Source organism: Balaenoptera physalus, assembly GCF_965194825.1.
Source record: "Balaenoptera physalus genome assembly, chromosome: 14".
NCBI classification, from domain to species: domain Eukaryota; kingdom Metazoa; phylum Chordata; class Mammalia; order Artiodactyla; family Balaenopteridae; genus Balaenoptera; species Balaenoptera physalus.
In genome coordinates this window covers 30,089,916-30,113,759 of record NC_138893.1, presented here as the reverse complement: position 1 = coordinate 30,113,759, position 23,844 = coordinate 30,089,916, and the positions used below count along the sequence as shown (strand labels likewise).

At 60.7% G+C, this 23,844-nt stretch overlaps 1 protein-coding gene across 5 annotated transcripts in view; it reads left to right on the top strand.

The window, feature by feature from the left end:
- Nucleotides 1-23,043, top strand: part of LHPP (phospholysine phosphohistidine inorganic pyrophosphate phosphatase) — a 137,704-nt gene extending 114,661 nt beyond the window's left edge. For 2 of the 5 annotated variants that reach the window (XM_082424691.1, XM_082424695.1), the window contains one exon: nt 19,651-23,043. In XM_082424691.1, the coding sequence (XP_082280817.1) occupies nt 19,651-19,659 (9 nt within the window). In that variant the 3' untranslated portion in view covers nt 19,660-23,043. The remainder of the gene's footprint in view (nt 1-19,650) is intronic. The other 3 variants (XR_014253367.1, XR_014253368.1, XR_014253369.1) reach the window with 3 other exon arrangements.
- Nucleotides 23,044-23,844: the final 801 nt, after the last annotated feature.

Here is a 23,844-nt window from a genome sequence, read left to right as displayed (position 1 = left end):
GGCCTTGCCTTTCCTGGTGGCGAGGGCACACACAGTCAGGGGGGTCTTTCTTGTGCTCCGAAGGCACCATCAGAGCCAAGAGAACTTTTCTTGGCCCAGAATTCTGAGTCAAGGTGTGACGTGGGCCTTGGCAAAGGCGAGCAGCTCCAGGCCTTCCTCAGACAGCCACTCCCACCCCTTTGTCACTGTGCTGAGACTGGGATGTAGCCCCAGTCTGGGAGCTGTAGGAGGGCGGGGTAGCATCTGCCCAGGGGGCCTGTCCCACGGGACGCACCCAGTGACTCAGCTGGAAAGGGAGACAGAGTGGGTCCATGGCCCAGCACTGCCACTTACCTGCTCTGGGACCAAGGGGTTCACAGCCCCTTTCTGAGCCTGCTTCCTCATCCATAGATCAAAGGCCAGATCATAATCCTGCACAAATTGAGGGGCAGAATGGGCTCGTGGTATTGGCTGTGCCCCGTAACATCCAAGAAGGCCCTGTGGTTTTTAGCAAACACCGTCACCCACCTCTTTGCAGAAAACGGGATTCCCTGTCCCAGATAGAAAAGATCTCTCCTGTCCTGAGGCCCAAGATCACTGTTCTTTTGCGAAGTTTCCACCTGACCTGAGCGTGAGGCCTTCCTGTCTCCACGGCTCTCTGTGTGGGGAACACAGCAACCGCTAAAGGAGGTTGTGGAGCTTGCAGAATACAAGGCCTCCAAAGGGAGGTCGAGGTGGTTGTTGTGTTCAGTGCTATTTCGGGGTCTGGGCTTGTTAACTAAAGGGGAGGCAGGGCAGGAAGGGCGGCCTGCCTGCCAGCAAGCATCCTGTTAGTGTCCTGGTGTACACATGTGTCCTGAGTGTCCAGCCGGGGCAGTGGCTTACAGGGAGGAAAGAGCGTGCGCAGGGAAGGTCCATGCAGGATTGTGGAAGGAGATGAACTTGGCCACCACCAGGTGATCAGGGCCATTTAGGCCACCACAGCACAAGGTGGAGGCTCCTGACGGTGGGGCAGAGCTGGGGGGCCTCATTCACAGACCCAGGGCCCGGGGCACAGGGTGGGGTCCATCCCACCCCTGGTGGAAGATGGGAGGAGGCAGGACTCCTGACTCCCAGCCTGCTGCCCCCAGGGCCTTCCTGGGAGCCGGGGCTCCAAGCAGCACAGACGGAGAATGTCAGGTCTAGCACAGAGTCTGGGGTGGAAGCAGGCCCAGAGTGGGAAGCAGACTTGCCCAGAACAACATGGCCAGTGGCTGACATTGTGCTGCCTCCCTCGTTTTACAGGGGTGGAAACTGAGGCAGCATTTGTGCAGGCTGCTCTTTCTTCCTGCTGGGCAGCCCTCAAGTGGTCTGTATGTGGCAGCAAGGTGGTCCTCACTGCCCATTAGAGTCACAGGGGGAGATTAGACCAGCCAACCCCTGGGCCAACGCTAGACCAACTAAGGGAAATCTCTGGGCAGGGGGTGGGTTCAGGCATCAGCATCCCTAATTGATCTTTTCAAAGACTAACCCTTTGTTTCATTGATTTTTCTCTGTTGTTTTTCTGTTTTCAATTTCATTGTTTTGTGCTCTGATCTTTATTATTTCGTTCCTCTGCTTGCCTTGGGTTTGTTTTGCTCTTCTTTTTCTGATTTCTTAAGGTGGGAGCTTAGATGATGGATTTGAGAACTTTCCTCCTATGTAAGCATTTTTTAAAATAATTAATTAATTAATTAATTTTTGGCTGCGTTGGGTCTCCGTTGCTGCGCGTGGGCTTTCTCTAGTTGCAGCGAGCGGGGGCTACTCTTCGTTGCTGTGTGCGGGCTTCTCATTGCGGTGGCTTCTCTTGTTGCGGAGCACGGGCTCTAGGTGTGCGGGCTTCAGTAGTTCTGGTGCATGGGCTCAGTAGTTGTGACTCGCGGACTCTAGAGCTCAGGCTCAGTAGTTGTGGTGCACGGGCTTAGTTACTCCGTGGCATCTGGGATCTTCACGGCCGAGGGCTCGAACCCATGTCCCCTGCATTGGCAGGCAGATTCTTAACCACTGCGCCACCAGGGAAGTCTCCTATGTAAGTGTTTTAGTGCTATAAGTTTCCCTCTGGGTCCTGCTCTAGCTGCATCCCACAGCTTTGATACCACACACGAGTCATTGTTCTAAGCTCCCCAGGTGATTCCGATAAGCAGCTGGATCTGAGAACCAGCCTTCTCATCTCCTGTCTGATCGTGGGCCTCTAGAAATGGAACTGACAGCACTTCCCAGTCTACTCCCTAGCGTTCTGAGGAAGAAGTTAGGCTTTTCCTGCTGAAGAACCTTGTTTAGGGGTAATTTAAGACACCTTCCTCCACCTTGTAACACACACTGGAAAAGTTAATTCTTAAGTTTGTATGGCAATAAGCAAGTAATTAGTCAGGAAACCGGGGGGAGGTGGGAAGGTGGGGGAGGGGGGCAGGAGGGAGAGGGGCCCTATCAGTATAAGTATAGTGTAAAGCCTCAGTCCCTGGAACTGTATAGTCCTGACACACACCTGGGCTGAGGGACCAGTGAGGGACAGTGTTCCCGCAGTGCCAGGCCCTGTGCCCAGAATCGGGTGCCCAGGAAGGAATAGCATTTCAGATGGCACCTGGGGCCCTACTTTCCATGGGATCTTCAACCTACACAGCTTCCTTCTACCCATCACCAGACCAGCCTGCCCATTCTCCAGTCCTGGCAACCTGAGCCCTTCAAATACACTGAGCCTAGGGCTCAAGTCCCAAAGGTCACTGGAGGGGAGCCGAGGCTGAGCGGGTTGAGAGAGAAGGTGAGTCACTGGGGCTTCCCCAGACTCGGGGAACGCCCTGACCCCTGAATCCTGAGCCTAAACCACTGCCATCAGCCAGGTTCCCCCTTCTGGTCCTGCTTCCCCATCTGTAAAGAAGACAGCGCCCCCCTGAGGATCACTGAGCAAATGCATCTGAGGGCTGCTGCCACCATCCCCACCCACAGCCAGATGGGAGCTGCTTCCAGGGCTTTCTGGAGGCTAGAGGGCCAGACTGTTTAGGGCTGGTTTATGGCTTCCCAGTAAATTGTGGGGCAGGACCAGGGTCTGAGGAAAATCAGAGCAGTGTTGAGTGAATGTTCTGGAGGAGCAGCTGGTCTTCCTGGGCTGGAGACGAAACTGAAGAAAACAAGGTTCCGTCTAGGAATCGTCCAGGGCACGGCGGCCCGCCAGGAGCCAGGGCAGCTTGGACGGGGTCCCTGCACGCACAATCGGCCCAGTGTGGGGCCCGCCGCCGGGATGAATGGCCCCTCACTGGGCGGCTTTGACCATTTACGAGGTGCTGTCTGGGCTGTGATGAATGAGGTGGCGTCCGTCAGCTTTTCGGGGAACCCAGCCGGGGTGGAAGGTGCCAAGTAAGTACGGGGGAGGGGCGCTGGTCTCCCCGCTGGTTCTCTCCAGGCCCTCCAGACCGTGCCTCAGTTTCCCCGTCTGCGCCCACTCCCTGATGCCCGGCCCCATGTTGTAAGTGCAGGTGGTGAGAGTCCTGGCAAGAAGGGAGCCCAGGAACCCCCTCTGCTCGGGCCTGTGCCCGGCAGGTGGCCGGCTCAGCTCTCTGGAAGGACAGCCTCGTCCCTTCTCTGGGCTGCCTCCCTGGGCTGCCTCGGGCCAGCGTCTGCCCTCCCTGGGCCTCAGTTTTCTCACCTGAGAAATGAGGGGTTGTACCCTAAAGTCCCTACAGCTCCTGGGTTTGGGGGCTCGTTTACCGTGCTTGGGGCTTGTTCCAGCCGGTGGGTACAGGGAAGATGCCAGCGTTGGAGTCCCAGCCCCACCACGTGCTGGCCAGGTGGCCTGAAGCAACCCCCCACTCCTGTGTCCCCCTCTCCAGGGGCTGAGACGCGAAGCCTTCTCCAGGTGGACCTGAAGGAGGTGCCACCAAGGACGTGCCGGGTGGACCCCCAGTGCTCTCTGTCCCTAGGGTAATGGCTTCAGGCCTATCTGGCGCTGTGTGTAGGTGGGCAGAGGGGACGGGGTGAAGGCCAGCCCCGGGTGGTCTCCAGGTGGCATTCGTTGGACGTGGCAGGTACCACCGGCCCCAAGGTTACCTCGGCTCACCTGGGGGCGCTCTGTAATTAACGGATATGCTCTGCAGAGCAGGTGGCATTTGCCATGCCCGGCTGGGTCTCTGGCCCCAAGGTCTGGGCTGTCCCGGGCTGTCCCTCCCACGGCTGGTGAGCTGCGGGACCTATAGGTGGAACCGCCGTGCCTCTTGTTTATCTGGCTGGGCTGGAGCATAACCTTGACTTTCCAGCCTCCTTAATCCCTCTGGGGAAGCGGCGGCAAAAAGAAACGGGAAACTCTGCTTCTATTATTATGTACATTATCAAGACAGCTTTACTGCAGCCTCCAAGGGAACTTGGAGGAACGGTCCTACCCATTATCCCACCTTGCTTAGACCACTGTTTATCTCCTCTGGGTTCCAGCCAGCCCCCTTCTGTAGCCATGGTCATGTGCATGTATAACTCTTGTCTCCCCCTGGTCATTGTTCATAGCCGCATCTTATTTTACGGAGCAGATAAACCATACTCCCCTGTGGTTGGACTGGTTTGGACTGGTTCCTTTGCTGTCGTGAGCATCTCTATTGTACCTGTAGCTTTTGTCCTTCCGTTTAGCTCACTTTTGTTGAAAACCTTCCACATGCCAGACTCTGTATGAGGTCTATTTAGAATGAAGTCTTTAGGACAGATTTCCAGGAACGGGGCTGAAGAACTTGATTCTTTTAATGGACCTTAACAGCTATAGCCACGTTACCCTCCAACAGAGTGTTGTCAGCTTGCATCCCTGGGGAGGAGGAGGACAGCAGAGTGTGTCTGCGCCCCAGGCTTGGTGCATCATGGCAAACGGAGAGGCCGCACGGCCGCTGCAAAGTCACATGCAGGGGTCGGGAAGGCTGTCCCAGAGGCAGGGGTGCCGCCGATGAGACGTCCCCCCCAGCCGTGGGGGGACAGTCCTCGTGAACAGGTGCATCCGTCTCAGCGAGCAGCCCCTGGGAAGCGTTTCTTGATGCCCACCTGGGACGATTCGGCCCTTTCTGTACTGCCTGGCCTCTGGTCTGCGATGGCCACCAGCGCTGTCACCTCGTCACCAGCCCGACCAGTGCACACTGACCTGTTCAGTCCTCACGGGGACAAGGGGAAGTCACCTGCTCCAGCGGGATTTGCACCCCAGCTGCACCAGCCCATGGCCCCTGTGCGAAGTGCTCCCTCCAGGCCCGCCCCACTGTGGCCCCCGCCGACCTCCGAGGGGCCAGGAGGGTCTCCTTCCCTCCCTTTGCGCAGGAGGAGCCCACGCTCCGAGCTCAGTGGCAGGTGGGGACCAGGCAGAGGTGCCAGGGGGCAGCTGACACCAGGAGCAGGTCCTGAGCGATCTGGCTGCGGGTCCTTTTTCTGCAGGGGCCCCGGGTGGGCTGAGTGAAGGAGGGGGGCGCATAGCAGGCTGTCAGGGAGGGAGTGACTGTCACCCCACCCTGCAGGCACCCTCTGAGACCTGTGATGTGCAGGATTGGAACTGAGCAGTAAAATCCCTCCATGGGGCTCATTAAACACAGGCCCTAAAACTTCACTTGGCTCCTGGGACCTTTGCCGCTGCCCACGCTGCACTAGCCCACTCATCCCCACCCCCATCCCTATCCCGCATACCATCTGTCCTGGGTCAGCGTCTGCCTAGGTCTCCTGTTGGCCCCTGAGGTGGGAATGTCCGCCCCCAGACGGGAGAAAGGAGCAGGAGAGCCAGGAAGGTCAGCTGAAGCCCCTGGGTTTTATGAGTGGGGAATCTGAAGTCCAAAGAGGAGAGGGGACTTCTCTGAACTTGGCGTGTCCATGCAGGAGCTTGGGAGCAAGTGGGAGCTAGTTTAGGAAAACCTTGGCTGAACAAGCCAGCGACCCACTGAGCCAGATCTTAAGGAGTCAGGAGAGTGGGTCAAGCCAGTCTTGGAGCCACGCAATAGTTACCTTGGAGTGAGAGGGCCCGAGGTTTGCTCATAAGGGAAGAACACCTTCTGAGCTTCTGAGACCCCCTGCCGGGTCCTCGCCATGCATGAGCCATGCATACCCTCACATGGGCAGGGGCAAGACCCTCCTGGTCTGTGCTGCTGGGAAGGTTGTCCCTCATGAACAGTCATCTGCTTCTCTGTAACCTACAGAGTTTCCCTCTTTGCTTTGGCTGCCGGGGAACTCAAAGCTACGTTTTTTGTTGTTGTTGTTGTTCAAACTCCTGGGCCTCTGGCACTGTCCTAAACGTCAATGTGTGCCTTTCTAGGCTACCTGGGCCATTAAAAATACCCAACTCTTTATTTCATCCATGTCGTTCTATGTTGCAGGAGCCTGGTCTTTTTCGTTGGTGTGTGTTGTTTCATTGTATGACTGGATCACAATTATTGTTCAGTCTGCTACTGATGGACACTTGGGTTGTTTCTTGTTCAGGGTCACTATGAACAGAGCTGGTGGAACGTTCCTGTCCACGTCTCTCGGTGGACATGGCCTCACTTCTCTCAGGCACACGCCAGGGTGGAATCCCTGGGTCACGCGTATTCATGTGTTTAGCATTAGGAGATGCTGTATCTGCCAAACGTTTTCTGGAACGCTGCACCCTCACACGCCCCCTACCACGCTGCGGTGAGAGTTCCCGTTGCTCACGTCCTGCCAGCCCTCGGTGCTGTACCTCTGGCTGTTCGGGTGGGTGTGCGGGGTGTACTGCTCTGAATTTGCATATCCCCAGTGGCTCTTGATGCTGAGCACCTTTGAGCTCCCTGTGGCCACGGGACCTCCTGGTTTGTGAAGTGCTGATTTTGACCCTTTTTAAGTGGCACATGTGTAGCAAAGTAGGTAAAGGCTGGTAGACCAGAAGTCCCACGTGAGCCCCCGGGAAGCCATGGAGCTGATGAAACTGCACTTTGGAGCTCAGGCTGCACGTTCCACGGGATGAGAGCTCCACACGCTGGTCCCTAAACACACCGGGAGGCGCGGCCTGGCCCATCGCCTTAGGAGACGTTCCTCCCGAGCTGACAGAGGTTCTGGGTGCAAGCCCTGCTCTGCCACGAGCTCTGGGCAAGTTCCTCACCCGTCCTGAGCCTTGGTTTCTTCACCTATCAAGGGGGGGGGGTATGGGTGCCACCTCCCAGGACAGCTTAGGTGGTGCCAGCATGGTGCCCCACGTGTAGGAACCCCCATCGTCCACAAGCTCCCCCGGCCTGGCCACCCAGGTCTGCGCCTGGTGGAGATGACACCAGGCCTCCAATGAGTGAGATAGTCCTACCCCCATCCCCAGGACTGGGAGGGGCACCACCTCTCCATGCCCTCCCTCTCTCCTGGGCCACCTCGTGGAACCAGAGCTTGGGTGTGCCGGCCCAGTGCCGGCTGTGCTAACTAACCACGGGGTCTCCCTGACCTGGTCTAGCCTCCAAAGAAGGGGGATGTGTGGCATTTGTGGAGGAGGCGGGGGAGAGTGCCCCGCCCTGTGCCCCTGTGGGCCCGGGTCGGGGTGCAGGTGGACCTCTCGGGGGATTTGGCCGTTGGAGAGCACATCGAAAGGGTCTGGGCCAGCTTGTTTTAATCTAAACACACACCAGGTGTTCAACATGTTTTTATCAAAATATTCTGAACAGCTGTCAGGGGCTCCTCTGCTGCGAGGCCAGATGCCCAGCCCCCAGCAGGCCCGTCCCTCTGCCTAAGTGAACCTTTTAGGTGGACCCCTGCCCGCCGCCTGCTAGCCCAGCCCTCTGGCTCCTGGTGGGGTTTGGACAGTGCTTCTGGCAGGTTGGGAAGGCAGACAGCCCTCCCACCCCTGCTCTGTGACCCCGGGCAGGCCACTTACCCTCTCTGAACCTCTGTTTTTTCAGCTGTAAGATGGGGGTAGTAGCACCTATCTCCTGGGCTGCTGCACAAACCAAAGCAGCTAATGTATGTTCCCTCACCAGGTCCCCGAGGGAGAGGGCACTCAGTGACTGTCACTATTATAAATAATAACATGAATAGAGCATCCCGTCAGCTTGGAGAAGCGGGCCGCAAGGGCAGGCTTGGGGGCACAGCTGGGTCAGCGTCCCCCAGAGGCTGCCCCTTCCCTCTCAGAGGAGTCCAGAGTCCCTGGGCCCAGCCGTGCGGCGTCTCTGCAGGTCTCGCATCGCCCGCTGCCCGGCTCGCCCCTCCCCCGCCGAGCAGGCACGCAGCCCTTGTCCCAGGCGGCCTGGCTGTCCCTTGGGGAAGGCCTCCTGAGATTCATGGTCCTCAGGACCTTCTCTGCAGGTGGTGAGTGCTCTCCGGACACCGAGCCCAAGGTGAGCTTCCCGTGCACAGGTGAGGCCTTGCGCCTCCCCTCTGGCCAGAGCGGCCCACGAGGGCTCTTCACCCAGCCCTGTCCAGCGCCTGCCGCCCGTCCCCCTTCCCAGACCGCGCATCTGCGGTGGGCCCCGCCATGCATCATCTCCCTGCGTCTCCACCACGGCCCAGGGAGGGGGTCTGTTCAGCCCCACTTACAGACAAGAGACTCAAGTCTCCAAGTGTTTGCTCAAGGTCACACAGCAGTCAGGGCCAGCCCAGTCCAAACCCCCGGTCAGGCATCCTCTGCCAGGCCCAGCAGGCAGCCCACCGCCCTCCGCAGCGCTCCTTCCCGCGCCCTGGCCCGGGTGTGGCTGTAATCAGGGACCTCTGGGGTCAGGCCCCACATGCCTTCTGGGAACGAGAAAGGGGGGAGAAGAGAGAAACCGCCCTCGCTATTCGACAGCCTGTGGGAGCCACGGGCGTGTGTGACGGCTGACCACTCAGGCCTGACCTGGGGTGCCCCGGGGGTTCCCTGCCTCCCAGGGAGCTACGTCTGCTCCATGGACAGAGCCACCCACTTTGGGGTGCTCTTCCCATGACACTGGAAGGTCCCAACTGGATTCCCAGTGTCCCTGAGGCCATGGGGGTGTTCATTCATTCATTCATTCAGGGGGTAGGGTGGGTCCTGGAGACCATGGTGGGGCTGGTTCTTTCTGCGTCGGGCCTTGCGGAGGGGAGTGGGCGTGAGAGGATGTTCCAGGCAGTGGCACGGACGGCTCGGGGAACATGACAGATGAACACAAGATCCGGGGGGTTATGGGGAGGGGGGACGGGGGGTGCTGGCGGGCTCCGGAGCCAGCTCATGGGCCGTGTTAGGGAGACTGGATTTAGTCTTGGTGACGGGGGAACCGCAGGGCGACGGGCACCCTGCCCAGACCCCCTCAGGCCCCTCGCAGCTGGTTTTGTGCAGCCCCCAGCTTCCACGTGCTTCTGCTTCCGACACCCGCACCTGCAGCTCTGCTTAGGACGCTGTCCTCGGACGCTGGAGCCTGCTTAGCGTGAAGACGCAGAGCCCCACGGGCCTGGGGTGCGGGGAGGAGGCTTGCCTCTTAGGGCTCAGTTACACTGGCCACGAACAGGGCCGGCCCAGGCTGGCTGTTGACATTTTCATGCTTCTAAGAGTCTGGGTTTGGGGGAGAGGGCGTTTTTTATTCTGGTAAGTGGTTCTCTAGAAGGTTCTCTGTGGCCTGGCGCTGCTACCCAGACTGAGAGCTCCGGCGCTTGGGGGCTGGGCAGCGGGGCCTCCCCGGGGAGGTGAGAATCCAGACTGCATGTGCCCCGCAGGCTGGGGCCTGGGCTCCAGGCAGGAGCAGGATGGTGAGGCCAGGCGGGGGCTCCCGGGCCCTGAGCCTCAGACACCCGCCTTTCTGCCCATCGCCCTTTGGCTATGGGGACGGACTGGCCCCCCCGCCTAGATTTCTAGGACAGCTCGGGCTCACAGGGAGCCAGACGCCTGGTGATGACACACAGCTCCCGGATGGTCAGAAGGAAGGAGGCCACTTGCTCGTCTGCTCGGGCAGCTGGCTGACTGTCGCCGTCCCTGCCAGCTCCCAGCATGAGGCCACCACAGGGATGCCCGTGACCTCAGGGAGCTCACAGTCTGGAGGGAGCGTCACACGGGTGACCAGACAACTACAGTAGAGCCACAGATGCTCCGAGGGGGTCGACACAGGTGCCACAGAGCACAGAATGGGCACCTAACCGAGGTGAGGGCTGGGGAAAGGCTTCCTAGAGGAGGTGACTCGTTCCTTGGGAAATGAGTCCCAGAGAGCCAGTGGTCGGTGCAGGGCAGCAAATTCAGAGACCGCAGGGGCAGGCAGGAGATGTAGGGGACGGACTGGGCCTGGTCTAGGGATAGGGAGGCAATAGAGAGTGCTGGCAGTGTGGTAAACTAGAAGCCGCTTGCCGCGCTCAAGGCAGCGGCTGCCACACTGCAGCAGCTCAGTTTTGCCTGCGGAATCCTGGCCCATTGTTACTGAATCTTTCAGATTTTCAAAAGAAGCGAAATTTCCAGCTCCTGTTCTTGAAAAACACTATGTGGGCCCAACCAGACACGTCCAGGGGCCACCGGTTTGTGACTCTGCCCTCACTGTGCATAGGACTCGGGCAAAGGCTGAGGCAGGGGCTCCAGCCAGGGCTGGGGGTTCAAGGGACCTCGTTTGTCAGTGTGAGGGAGCTTCTCGAGTCCGCCGACGTGCTGGTGGGCGGCCGTGCGGCACCACCCACGCACCTCTGCGTGTCCCACCTTTGTTCTCAGCACCTCAGGTGCCTGCGGCCGATGGGCAGTGAGAGCCGTGCAGGAAGCAGCTGGCGCGTCGGGTCAGTTCTGGTTAACAAGGTGCCACCCGGCTGAAACACGCCGTAAACAGGCCCGTTTCCTCCCTGCGGGCAGAGGGGCCCCAGGGCGGGTGCCAGGGTCCACGGTGAAATCCCTCCCCGCTGGGCTCAGGCCCCCACTGCCCTCTGCCCGGCTGCTCCTGGCCAGAGCAGGCCTGGTGCTGGGTGCTGGCGACCCCGAGGCCCAGGTAAAGAGTTCTGGCTTCTCCGCCGTTCTGCCCAGGCACGCCCAGCCACGGAAGGCTGTGCAGCTCCAGTGTGGACCGTTTCCTCGTTCATTTCCTCTTTCGTTTTCCTCGTTGGTTTTTCACAAACACTGTGCTATCCTCCGGGCGTTAGTCAAAGCTGGCAAACACTTCCGAGGGCCCGCCTCTGGCCTGGAGCTGATCCAAAGGTGAGGTGCACCCCTGCCCGCAGGGCTCTCGGCCTGGCCGGAGGTTGACCAGCACATCAGTGATTCCCAGATGCAGAATATGACCTGCGTACCAAGGGAAGAATCCCTAAAATGAGCCCGGATTTAAATCCAGACACAGAGGATTGAAGTCCCAGCGCTGGCATTTACTGCCTGTGGGACTTTGGGCAAGTTCCTCCCCCTCTTGGGTCTGTGTCATCACCTCTAGAACAGGCCGGTCATGGTGCCCATCACGGGGCGTTGTGCAGCGTACATGGGAAATGCTCCTCAAAGCCCTCCCTCAGCAGCCGTGGGGGCCAGTGCCCAGTGTCCCCCTTGTCCTTCTACTGCAGTGTCTGTGGCTCACCCATCCCCCAAGCCAGGTGAGCTTCGCCCGCATCCCAGAGCCTGCCTGCTGGCTGGGTGGGACCTCTAGTCGGTGGCAGGTTCCTTCCCCTGCCTCGGGTTACACACCGGGGCTCAGAGCCTCTGGGACTGGTCCAGCAAGTGCCTCCTCCTGGTGGGAGAGACTCCTGGTCCTTCCCAGCTGGAGGATGGGTCAGCCAGGGTGGGGTTCTGGGCCCTGGGGCGCCACCTGCCTGAAGGAAAGGGGCATCCTGGGACCGCCCAGGCTGCAAGGTGGAACACACAGACGTGGCCCTCCCCTCTCTCTGGGTAGTACCCTGGCCCACCCCAGGCCCCACGTGCACTTGCAAGGAGAGTGTGTCTCCCAGCTGGGGGCACAGGAACCCTCCCCCATCTTTAGATCCTCCTCCCATCAGAGGCTGGAGGGAGGGGGAGGGGGAGGCAGCCAACCTGCGATGCCCCTGTCCCCTCCCCGGCTGATGTCCCCTGGCGGGCTGGAGGCTCCACTGTTAGTTCCGTGAGGGGCCCGGCTCACCAGGGCGCACCTCTTTCTCATTTGCACAGAAACTCCCGGGGGAGGGGGTGCTCTGGGGGAAGCTTACTTCTCCCTCTTCCCCACCCCTGCCCGTTACAGATGAGCAGACAGCCAGACTGACGGGAGAGGCCCAGGCGCCCGCCAGGAAAGGGAGCTCTGGGGCGCGACCACCTCCCCTGGCAGAGCTCTGACCTCAAGGGGGATCACAGGCGACAGAAGTGTGTCCCCATTCCCTTTCCAGGCCGGGGAGCCGTGGTCCTCAGAGGGGCCTGAGGCGAGGACTATCCTAGGCCTGGGTTTTTATTTCAGCATTTTTCCCCCTCTGTGATTTTAAAGCATCCCAAGAAGTGCCCGTCTGCGTGAGCCGGTTGGGCGGGGTGAGGGCAGGTCTCTCCCATCAGTGGCAGGAGGGGCCCTGGGTTGCAGGGTCCCCAGGTGGGGCTCGGGGGCTCCAGACTGGCCTGTCCCAGGTGTTGGGCCGAGTCTGGGCCCAGGCACGTGGTCTGAGGGTGGGCTGTGGGAGCCGAGGGTCTGGTGGGTGGGGCTGGGGGACACAGGCCTGAGGCCTGAGCAGGTTTCCGAGTGAGGACAGGGAACTGAGGCTAGAGCTGATGACCGGTCCAGGCAGGACGGCACAGGGCCTGGGTCCTCGTCTCCGGGCTGGCCTCCCTGCAAGCAGGGATGGGTCAGAGCCCCCTTGTGCAGCAGGGCTCAGCGGACCTCAGCAGAATGGGGCGTGGGCTCCTCGGGGAGCAGCTCCTGCGTAGGTTTCTGCGTCAGCAGCAGGAACAGCGGTTCCCGGAGGCGCCCGGGGTGTCTGCCCAGGCCCGGGCCTGCCCCGCCCGCCCTGCTCCGCCTCTGAGATCTGTGGCAGTGAGCACCTTCCTGGCCACCCCACTGCGAGGTGGCACCTGCCGGCAGCCAGCTCAGGCGGGGGATCGCTGGCTGCCCCGCTGGGTCCCAGCAAGCTGCCGTCTTGACGGTGAGCGTCCTGGGCCAGCAGGTGGACGGCAGGAAGCCCCGTGCCACAGGTCTCACGTTTGGGCCACGGCTGGTGGCAGGAATCCCATTATCAGCCTTCAGAAAAGCGTGGATGAGGGCGGGAGGCGGCAGATCCCAGGCACCCTCCCCCGGGCGTTTGCCGGAGGCCATGCTCTGGCCTATACCGTCTTAGAAGCAAGCACTCGGGCCCTGGCTCTGGGACTCCTGGGGCTCAGATGGAAAGACGCCCTCGGCCCAGCCTCGTCACCTCCGGCCCCATGTGAATCCAAGCCCTCTGTCCTTTTTCTCCAGCTTCGTCAGCACAGCCCGGAGTTGGCGTCAGTCTCGGTGGCGTCACCCTCCCAGAGCCAGGGCCCGGTTCCCTGAATCCACGTGGTCAGCCTGCCCCAGTGCCCGGCCCTCAGCCACCAGGGGTGCGGCCGGCCCTTGGATAACAGTCGGGACAAGGACGCATGCCCCTCCCTGTGCGGGCAGTGCCGTGGCCTCCGGTCTCAGGAGCCTCTGCCCGGCCCTGCCCTGGAGCAGACCAGGTGGGGAGCTGGTGGTGGGTGGCACTGTCTCCTCAAGAACTTCACGGGGAGAGGCTGCACCTGTGTCCCCTCGGTCGGCGGAGCCAGGTGGGCACGGAGATGGTCCTTGCTGGGCCTCCAGCTGCCATTTTCCTTGGGCTGGTACAAAGATCGTCCCTGTGAGGCCATCCAGGCCGACACAGATTGGCCTTGTTCTCTGCCTCTGTCATTCCCTCCTTCCCCCAGCTCAAGGGCCGTGAGGGGGCGGAATAACTAATGACAGGCGGCGCCCTGCTGGGTGGGGGCCTTTGTTCATTTACTGGTTGGCAGACACTTCCTGGGTGCCTGTGTGGGCCAGGCCTGTGTGGGCAGCCACTGGTGCAGGAAGCCTGGCCCCTCCCTCTAGGCAGCCCAGGTCAGCTGGTGCCCAGCCAGAATGGTACGAGGGTTTGGCGGGGGCGGGCAAGTTCTTGGTGCTCAGAAAAGAGAGCAGCTCGCCAGGGAGCATAGAGTTGGAGATGGGAACAAGTGGGTGAGGCTTTGAAGGATGAATAGGAGTTTGCAGGTGGAGTAGGACCTAGTGGTCATGCTATTCCAGGACGTAGCATGGACAGAGGTGTGGGAGAGCGTGGAATGTCTGAAGAGCAGTGGGCCCTGGACACTGGGTGACTGGGAGGACACCCAGTTAGGACGGACTTGTCTGCTCTGCTGAGGAGCTGGGCTGTGACATGGGTGATAGGGAGCCACAGCAGAGTTTACACAGGGAGAGGTGGGAGCTGTTGACGAGAGGGGGAGGATCCGCACAGGTCCCCAGGCTCAGACTCAGCCGGAGACCCCTGGACACTGCCCACACAAGGAGCCCAGGAGAGCAGAGGCATCTGCTGCCCCTCAGCCATCCAAGCACCCAGGGAACCTGCCTCTGCCTCCAACTTTGGGGAGGGACCTGAGGGCAGTGCTCAAGTGGATGGCGGGGGCAGGGATCCAGCCTCATGCCCCTTTTTCCAGAAGCTTCCCTGACCCCCGCACATCCCCCCGTAAATTCCCTCAGACCCCGCACCTTTTTCTTCCCTTCCCAGCCCTGGTCACGATTGTGGGTGTGGGTCTGGACAGTGAGCCCTGGGAGGGCCGAGGGCGGAGGGCAGGAGGCCGACCCTGGCGTCGGCTCGAGGGCCGGCACGGGCAGGCGAGGTGCCAGGTGCTTCATTCTCAGAGTGACCCTGAGAGCCAGGCCATATGCCCACCTTACAGATGGGGAAAATGAGGCTCAGGGAAGTGAAGAGACAGCTGGTTGGGGACAGAGCAGGGAGCCCACCCTGTGTGGGCCTGGGGCAGGGGAGGCGCAGCCGTGACCCCCATGGGGGCCCCGGCCGAGCCTCAGCTGAGCCTGTGGGTGCAGGGAGAGGGGGCTTCTCCTAAGTCCCAGTGGGGCGGAGGGGTGATCAGGGCACAGCCCGCTCTCTGCCCGGGAGACTCTGGTGTCTGCTCCCCACCTTTATGTGCTCTCTTTCTCCTCCTTTCTGTTTCTCTTTCTCGCTTCCTTCCCTCCATCCCTCTCTCTGCTCCTCTCCCTCCATGTGTCTCTCTGCCCCCTGCTCTCTCCCACCTTCTTTCCTCTGCTGCTCTGTTTGCTCCCCGCTCTCTGCCTGTCTGACCCTCTCTCTTCCCTCCCTCCCTCCGTCTCTCTTCCTGAGTGTGTGTGTCTCTCTGTGTCCTCTGTCTGCCTGTCTGTCTCTTCCCCGCTCCCGTCTCAGCCCTCCCGGCCCAGCTGTGCCCGCCTCTCCCCTTCCTTCCCCACGCGTGCAGCCCTGTCCTGGCAGGGCCTGCCCAAAGCCAGGGGGGTCTCTTGGCCCCTTTGTCCATTACCCTGTGTTTCCGTTCCCACTGCCAAAGGGCATGTCTTTGCTGGGTTTCTTGGTTCAGCTTCTGTAGTGTGACATCTTTGAGGCCCCGTGGGTTGCAGGTCACTGGCCAGCGTGCAGTGGAGGCCTCTCCTGCCCAGTTAGGCCATGCATAGCTGCCTCGGGGGCTTCGAGGGCGGCGGGCCCAGGATGAGTCCCCTGCATGTACCCCGGCTCCCTGAGAGCCACAGCCCACAGCAGTATCACGTAATTAAGACATAAAAGTCCACGATTTCCTCTGTGTGTTGGCAAACAGTGGCCGGCTGCTAATGCAATCCTTTCTTTTAATGGATTCTTGAATTTAAATGATATGTAATTAAACGTAATTAGCCACGTACCCGTTCAGCTCGGTACCGTATGCTGAGTGGGGCCGCCTTGAATCTCATTATGAAGCATCTTCTTTTATGGGCGGATTTCTTCTTCCCTCTTGGGGTGGAGTTCGTTTGACTGGACAGTAAACCTGGCCCCAAGGGCCAGTGAAGGTCCGAGGAGGACAGTCCTGGGCCAGCCGCCCAGGGGATGACGGGGATGGCGAATCGGGGTGGGGGTGGGGTTTGCTGGGAGAAGTTCCGGTTCTTTGAGCAGCCACTGGCCTCACTGTCGAGGAGAGAGGAGTCAGGAATCTGATGGGAACTGGTGGGAGGGGGCACAGAGCGGGGACAAGGGTGTCAGCGCCTGGGCAGGTGCAGCCTGAAGATGTCCCCCTCCCCTGACAACCCCCTGCTGAGTGGTGGCTGGGGCACCTCCCCGTCGGGGAGCCGGGCCTCGGGGCTGCCCTCCAGCCCCAGGGGCAGCTGAGGGAGACCCATAAGGGCGCATCCTGGGCCACACGCCCACCCCACCGACCAAACTCACTGTCTTCCCTGCGTCTCGGATGCTGATGTGTATCCGTGTGTCCCATCTGTCTGTCCCCCCAGCAGCCTGTGTGCCCAGGGCAGGGCCCAAGGCCGAGTCCTGGCCAGCCTCCCTGCCCAGCACACAGTGCCCTCCCAACGGCTGGCTGCGTCCTCACTGGTCGTGATCACCGTGCGGCCTGCGGGGCCCCTCCAGCCTCGCGTGTCTCCCGCGCTTCTCCCGGGGTTACCTTCATCTAGAGACAGGGACGCCGCGGCATGGAGGTGTGCGTGCTCTCCCAGGGTCACCAGGTGGGTGAGGGGTGGAGCCTGTTATGCTCAGGGCACAGATGAGCAAACTGAGGCAGAGATGGTTTGCCAGGGGTGGGTTTACTACCCATTCCAGTGCTCCGTCTCCATTTCTCAGAGGGCGCCTCCTGCCCACTTGCCAGCCCAGCTCGCTGTGCCCTGGGCCGGGCCGGCCCCTCTCAGGTGGAGCCGCCCAGAGGAGTATCCCCTCCCCTACCTGCTTCGGAAGGACCTGAAGGAGGGGGCACCCCTCAGTCTGTACAGGGGAGGGGTTGTCTGCACACCAGGAAGGCCTGGGTTCCCAAGGAGGAGGACCCTCCCGCAGGAAGGGCTGTCCACAGAGCCCCTGGGCGGCCGGGAGGCCGTGAGCACCCACCCCTGGGAGGACCGAAAGGAAGGGGCCCACGGAGGGTGGACGGCCGGGACCAGGGCTCCCCAGGCCTTTGCTGCAGAGGCCCAGGGGGCAGCTGGCTGAGGCTCGCAGGCCACTTGTGGTCTCTGTTGCACATTTTCTTCTTTTTACAAAGTTTTAAAAATATGAAAACCATTCTTAGCTCAAGGGTTGTACAAAAACAGGCTGCCGGAGGAATTTGACCCGTAGGCCGTAGAGAATAGCCGCAGTGATGGGAAATAGACACCTTGTATATGTGAGATTATATGCGACATTTTTAATTAAATTTTCGAGGTATAACATATACCTCAAGAGTATGTTACATATGCATGTTTATGTGCATATAAAGTGCACTGAAAATGAAGAATGTGATGCATTTCCTGCCATGTGCCACCCCTGTAATCACCACCCAGGTCAAGATCTAGAACACTGCCAGCACCCCCGTCCCGTTCCCCCAGGAAGGAACCATCTTCTGGCCTCTGCACGGGAGGCTGGTGTACCCGTTCCCGAACCTGATAACAAGCAGGTCGTCTGGTCTGGGTTCTTCGCGCCTGGTCCTTCTGCCCGTCGTGATGTCTGTGGGGGGCGGTGGAGGGACACTGCAGCGTGGCAGGTGATTCACTGTGGGCGGTGGTGTCCTGTGCTGTTCTGACGTGTGCATGTGCCACCCTCTGTCTCCCTGTTCTCCCGCTGATGGACATTTGTGCGGTTTCTGCCTTTTTGCTATTGCGACTGAAGCTGTTTGGAACATTCTAGTACATGTCTTTGGTGAACATGTCAATGCGCTTTTGCTGTGTTGCATACCTAGGAGTGGAATTGTGTGTCACAAGTAGGTACCCACATGGTTTTCCAGAGTGTGTGCCACATACAACCTTTCGCTATTAACAAGTGAGTATTTCAGCACTGATGCAGAATAACGTGGATCTTAAATTCCCATGTGCACTAGATTGTCTGGATCTGGCAAGAACGAAATAACGATCCCTTAAAATACGTCCACTGCCACGAGAGATGCTGATCCTGTGGGTGGCGGTGAGGGTCCCTGTGCACTCGTCCCCTTGTCTTGTCCCCAGGGCTCATGTTTGGGGCCTCACCCCTCGGGGGAGTCACGTACCCTCCGCGGCACCTGTCTGTGAGTGTGTCGATCCCTGAGCCGCAGGGTGGCCACACTCGAGAAGACCAGAGGAGCGATGCCTGCCGGCCCTGGCATCTGTAGGTGGCCTCTGCGTGGAGGGGGCGCTGCCCACTGTGACCTTCCTGGAGGGGATGGGAGCGTCCAGTGGCCGTGCATGCCCTCGGAGGCTCTGGCACCCAGAGTACCGCTGGGAATCAGAGGAACCAGGTCAGATGCCGGCTCTGCCCCCCGTGCGGCATGGCCTCGAGCAAGTCTCTGAACCTCGCTGAGCCCCCATTTCCTCACCTGTCAGAGGGGGGCACCTGCCTCCTCCCCGAGGATGGAAGGAGAACATGATGTGAGACGCGGAAGGGCCGTGCCTGGGGACTACAGCAGGAAGGGGGACCGGGCAGAGTGAAAGGTGGGCCCTCCTCAGTCATAAGGGGTATCCGCACTTCCCTCCCCCTACACCCCTGCCCAGGTCCCAGGCCTCAGCAGACCCTGGGGAGGGGGCCTCTAGGCTCCTGGGCTGAAAGCTCTTTAAAAGAAAAGGTGCCGTTGCCCAGGACAGCATTTTAGGGTCACGTGCTTCATAGATGCCAAACCCTTAAAAGGGGCAACTTGACTTTAACGATGGTGTCAGAGCCAACTTCAACCACTTCCTTCCAGGCCAGGGTAGGAGCTTCCGAGGTGGAGACCCGGCGCTGGGAGGCCTGGTGCTGGCGCCTTGTGCTTTCCCAGGGCGCTTGGGTCAGACCTTGGGGTAATCGGAGTGGCCCCTACCCCCGCCGAGCTCCAGCCCGCAAGCAGTGGGACGGCCCTTCCTGTCGCCAGGACCCCACGCTCCGGTTCACAGCCCTCCAGGCTGCCCCCGGCCCCCGGGATGAGGTCCCAGTTCCTCCCGCAACTGTCAAGACTCTGGGGGACGTTCCCTGGAGCCCACCCCGAGCCCCTCCCCCTCCATGTGTCCACCTGGAGCCCTGCTCTGCTTCAGGACTCAGCCCGCAGCCCCCCGCCATGGAGCACCCCCACGGGGTCCCCTTGGTGCTGCACGGACCCCACAGGCATCCACGCGCATCGTGTGGTCTCGCTCCCCTGGTCCTCAGCATCCAGCGGGACCTCAGGGAATACAGCAGGGGATGGATGAAGGCTTTGGGAGCTTCTAGCCCCCCAAATCTCAGCCAGAGAGCAGCTTTGCCAGGAGGCTTCCCCTGCTGGGTGGGAGCAGCCTCTGAGGGAGCTGAGCTGATGGCACATGAGCCCCCCGGGGTTTGGGCAGGAAACTCAGAGAAGGACTGAACTCAGGGCCCTACTCGCAGAGGCGTGATGCTTCTGCTGGCAGCACAGACGGAGCAGGGGCCGGTGGTCACCGCCACGGGGCTCCGAGCAAGCTTCCAACGGGAGGGGCACAGGGGGGAGTCTAGGTGGACGGACAGTCAGGAGGGAGGTGTGCGTGCTCTGGAGTTGCGGTGGCCGGGCCTGGGGCGTGGGGAGGACAGGGACAGCCGTTGGCCAAGACCAGCCTGCCTGATGGGGCACAGAAGGGCCTGCAAGTCTCCCGAGGGCAAGGCCAGGCCTGCGCTAGATGCTGGGAGGCAGTGGCTTCGGAGGGGTCACCTTGGGCTTACGGATCCACTAACCTACAGTCCTGCCCTCTGCAGGCCCAGTGACGAGCACCACCCGGAAGTAAAGGCTGATGGGTATGTGGACAACCTTGCGGAGGCTGTGGACCTGCTGCTGCAGCACGCGGACAAGTGACAGGCCTTCTGGGAGGGCCCTAGCCTCCTGCCACCCTCCCCTGTGCCCAGACCATCCGAGGCACTGCCCTCTGCCCTCTGCCCTGGACGGGCAAGCGAGAGGGTGCCAACCAGGCGGTTCTGGGCTGCCCTGCCCCTGAGCCACCAGCCCCTCCTCTGTCTCCCTCTGCCGACCCCCCCTTCCCTCCTCCTCTCCGGTCACATCTCCCAGCCTCCTGGGCGAAGTTTGATCCCCACCTGCTGGCCCATCCCCTGCCTGTGCTTCCCTAGTGAAGTCAAGAGGTGGGGCACATCTGTTGAATCCCCAAACCCATTCTCTCTCCAGTTGGCCAGTCCTTTCAATGCGCTACCGAATCGGACTCAGGCGTTTGCCCACTGCCTCTTATCAAACAGCACTTGAGTTTTAGGGAGGCGCCTGGAGAAAGCGGGGACCCCCGAGCATAGTCCTTGCAGCCAGAACCGAGCCAGCCTCCCCGGGACTGCCCAGCGGCCCCTGCCCTCACCTGGTGTCAGAGGGACCGCTCCGTGCTCCCCACGAACCCCCCAAACAATGCAGCCCGCCTTTCCTATCCCAAGTCACCTCTGGAGCCCAAATGGAACGGCTCCCAGGGGCACTTTAAAGACTGCCGTCCTTCAGAGCGAGAATTGTAACCTCTGGAATCCGGGTGGCAGGTGGAGGGTAGCTTCTGGAGCCTTAACTCGATAGACTTGAATGTGTCACACCCAGGAAACTAACGGTTAAATCAACTCTGCCCTGACCTGCGGCGACTCTGGCTCTGACTGCGCGGGGTGGGTGGCGGGGAGGAGGCACCGTCCCTGATCCTGCCCTGGACTTGAGCCCCTGCACATCAGGGGGCCAGGGCCCGGAGACACCTCGCCTGCCTCAAACCCTTTGTTTAATGGAGGGGGAAACTGAGGCCCCATGGGACCAGGTGGACGGGGCAAGCGTGGGCCTTCCCTCACGCAGCGGCCCGAGGTGGCGGGCGGTGAGCCGCGGGCTTCCCAGATTCACTCACAGCCCAGGTTTCAGGTTTCAGCCTCAATCAGCAGAACAGATAACTTGAATGCTCTGTTTCTCCCCAAATCCATCCAGAACCCACTGACAAATCTTGGGAGACTCCTCATGAAAAGAAGTCGTGAGTCTTCCGCAACAGGATTTCCATTAAACGAAGGCAGATGATGATAAAACGCTTGGCCCTGAACCTGAGTCCCCAGCACGGGAGCCCAGGGCCGGGGGGGGCTGTGCGGTCCCCAGGCCTTGCCCGCCAGGCCGGCCGCCGTTAAATCAGGATTACGAAGAAATGGTGGTGGCTGAGTCTTTCCATCAAGATTAGAGGCCACCGGCCAGGCTCGGGTCATGGCTTGCGAGGGAGGAGGGGCGTTTGGCCTGTCAGCTGGAAAATATGCAGATGGGCTGCCCCTGGATGGAGTCCCCTAATCCCAGCTCGTCAGGTGACCAGCGCGGCGCGGGCAGCAGGCACCGGGGCTCGGGGGGCGACTGCGCGGACGGGCCTGCAGCCTTGTGTTGGGTCTGTTCCCTCTTGTCTTTCTTTCCTTTTTCGCGCGCTGCCCTTGCCTGCTGTCCTCGGCAGGGGCTTGCAGGCAGGGCAGTGTGTGTGGTTCTGGAGGAAGGAGGCCGGGGGTCCCGCTCTCCATGGACAAGCGGAGCCTCCCCTTGCGAGCTGCTGCCCGGGAGTGAGGACGGAGAGGGACTCAGAGGGGCAGCAGGCGCAGACCCCTGCTTTGGGCGGAGAACACGCTGCCCCCCTGAGCTGTGGGTTCTGTGGTCACTGTCATCTCCCCATTTTACAGATAAGGAAACTGAGGTGCGGAGAAACTGACTTGCCTACAGGCTGACGGCTGGCAAGGGCTGAGCCGAGGCTCAAATCAAGGTCTGACCCTGCATCCCATGCCCTTTCTAGTCCCTTCCACGATCCCTCCACAGGGGATGACCTGCGGTGGCTCTGGTGGCTGTGACTTTCCAGGCGAGGAGCGCCTGGCATCCTCCCAGTGGAGATGAAATGTGCCTCGGGATTGAGGTCCAGCCCTACTCTGGGGGTGCCATGTACCCCCGAGCCTCAGCTATCTCATCCTTCCCTGAGCCCTGCCGGGGACCAGGCCCGGCCAGGCCAGGGTGCCCCGTCGCCCCACTGGGGATGCTGACCCCTGTCCTGCTGCCACGCCGGGGGCTGCCCAGAAGTGAGGATGACCTACCTCACCCCTGGGTCCTTCCAGCTGTCGGGCCCTGGCCTGATGCCCACCCTCCTTCCCCACCCCCAAGCAGGACAGTTCTCAGGCCAGAGATAGACGGAGCCACGGGCCACGGGTAGGGCTGGAGTTCAGGGCTGGCAGTGGCCTGAGAACCTGTCTGTGGTCAGGAGACGCGCCCCAGATCTGCCACAGGCCCAGCAGACACTCCAGGCTCTGGGGGCACCTAGCAGAGCTGCTGGAAGGGGTAGGGACGGGTGGGGCGGAGAAGAGGGCAGGACAGGGGCACAAGGGCCTCACCTACCCCCAGATCTCCCAGCTCAAGCGTCCACACGGTACCAGCCCTGCGTGAAAACCCGATTCAAACTGGGTTAATCCAGCAAGAGTTTATCATCTACGAGGCTTCCAAGTCCAGGCCTGGCTGGATCCGGGTCCCAAGAAAGTCCCAGGCTGACCCTGGGGCAGGGCAATGGCGGCTCCAGCCAAACACGCACGGGAGAGGAGAGGGCCGTGGCACCAGGAGGACATCCACACCATCCTCTCGCTGCCCTGCCGGGAGCTGGGAGCCAGGCTGAGGGGTCCGAGTCCTCACCGGCAGGTGTGTGCCCACCATGGGGCCCAGACAGCTGCGGCGCTTCTCTCCTCCTCAGATCAGGTGAACGAGGTCCCTGCAAAGGCCTGGCCTACCCACTGGGCCACGCCTGCCCCTCTCGGGGAAGCGGGCGGGCAGCGGCAGGAGGAAGGGGCACAGGGGTGGGGACGCTGGGAGGGACACGCGTGGGTGCCTGCTGGGTGCTCACGGTGCCACCTCCCACCCAGCGTGAGTATCCACTAGGTCCCGCTTTCCCGCTCAGAACTGTCCCGCTTTAGATGATAAACATACTGGACGCTTTGTATCATCTCATTTTTTCTTAAGTTTTGATTTTTTTAAAAAATAAGATTATAAAAGCAATATGTTTTACTATAGGAACATTAACAGAAAAGTTTACAAAGAAACCACACAAGTCACTCAGAGCCTGACCACTGTTAATATCTGGATGCATTTCCTTTCACCCCTCTTTCCAGGTGGAGATAAATGTTTTAACACAGTCTGGATTGTACTGTCTGTCTAGTGTGGTACTGGGGGTTTTTTGGTGTTGATTCTCTCATTTAAGCCCCGAGAGCGTTACAAGCCCTGTCTGCATATGAGGAGGCTGCCTGGAGCCAGCGTATGTCCTGGTGGCCCACAGACGGTGCCCGTGTCAGCTGCAGGCGGTCCACAGCGGGGCCAGGTCCAGAGACCTGCAGCTGGACCCAACGGCAGGGCGTTTGAGCTGCTGCCCAGTGAGCCCCAGGGCCTGCGCCCGAGACGGTGTCCTCCCCCTGCCACAGGGGGAGGCACCACTGGGTGAGCTGAGCCGGGGAGATTCTGCTCCATCCGGGCCATGCCCCGACAGCAGGGCCGGCGCCAGACCCAGATCCAGACCCGAGCACAGCCAGGGTTGTCACCTGAGGGGGGCAGGTAAGGAGCTATCAGGGCTGTAGGTCCATCCGGGGCCACTCTGTGGAAGCGTCCCCTGCCGGTCATGGGGGACGTGAGGCTGGGTCCCGGGGCCCCTGGGCTTCAGGGCTGCAAGGCTGCTCCTGTCACCCCCAGCCTCAGCCACAGCAGCCTTGCTTCACCTGCTTCGTGAACTTTTTGTTTGAATAAGGAACGGCTGCTAAAGCGAAAACAAGAACAGTCTGGACGGGGTGCTCTTGTGTCTCGTTCCCAGAGGGCGCATCCCCTCAGGACCTAATAGATCTCCAGGCAAAACCTCTGCGGTCAGATGATGTGGGCCAACCTTGGGTTATAGAAATGACAGAAGCCTCCCTAAGCCCGTCCTCGAGGCTGCAAACATCCTGGTCTCC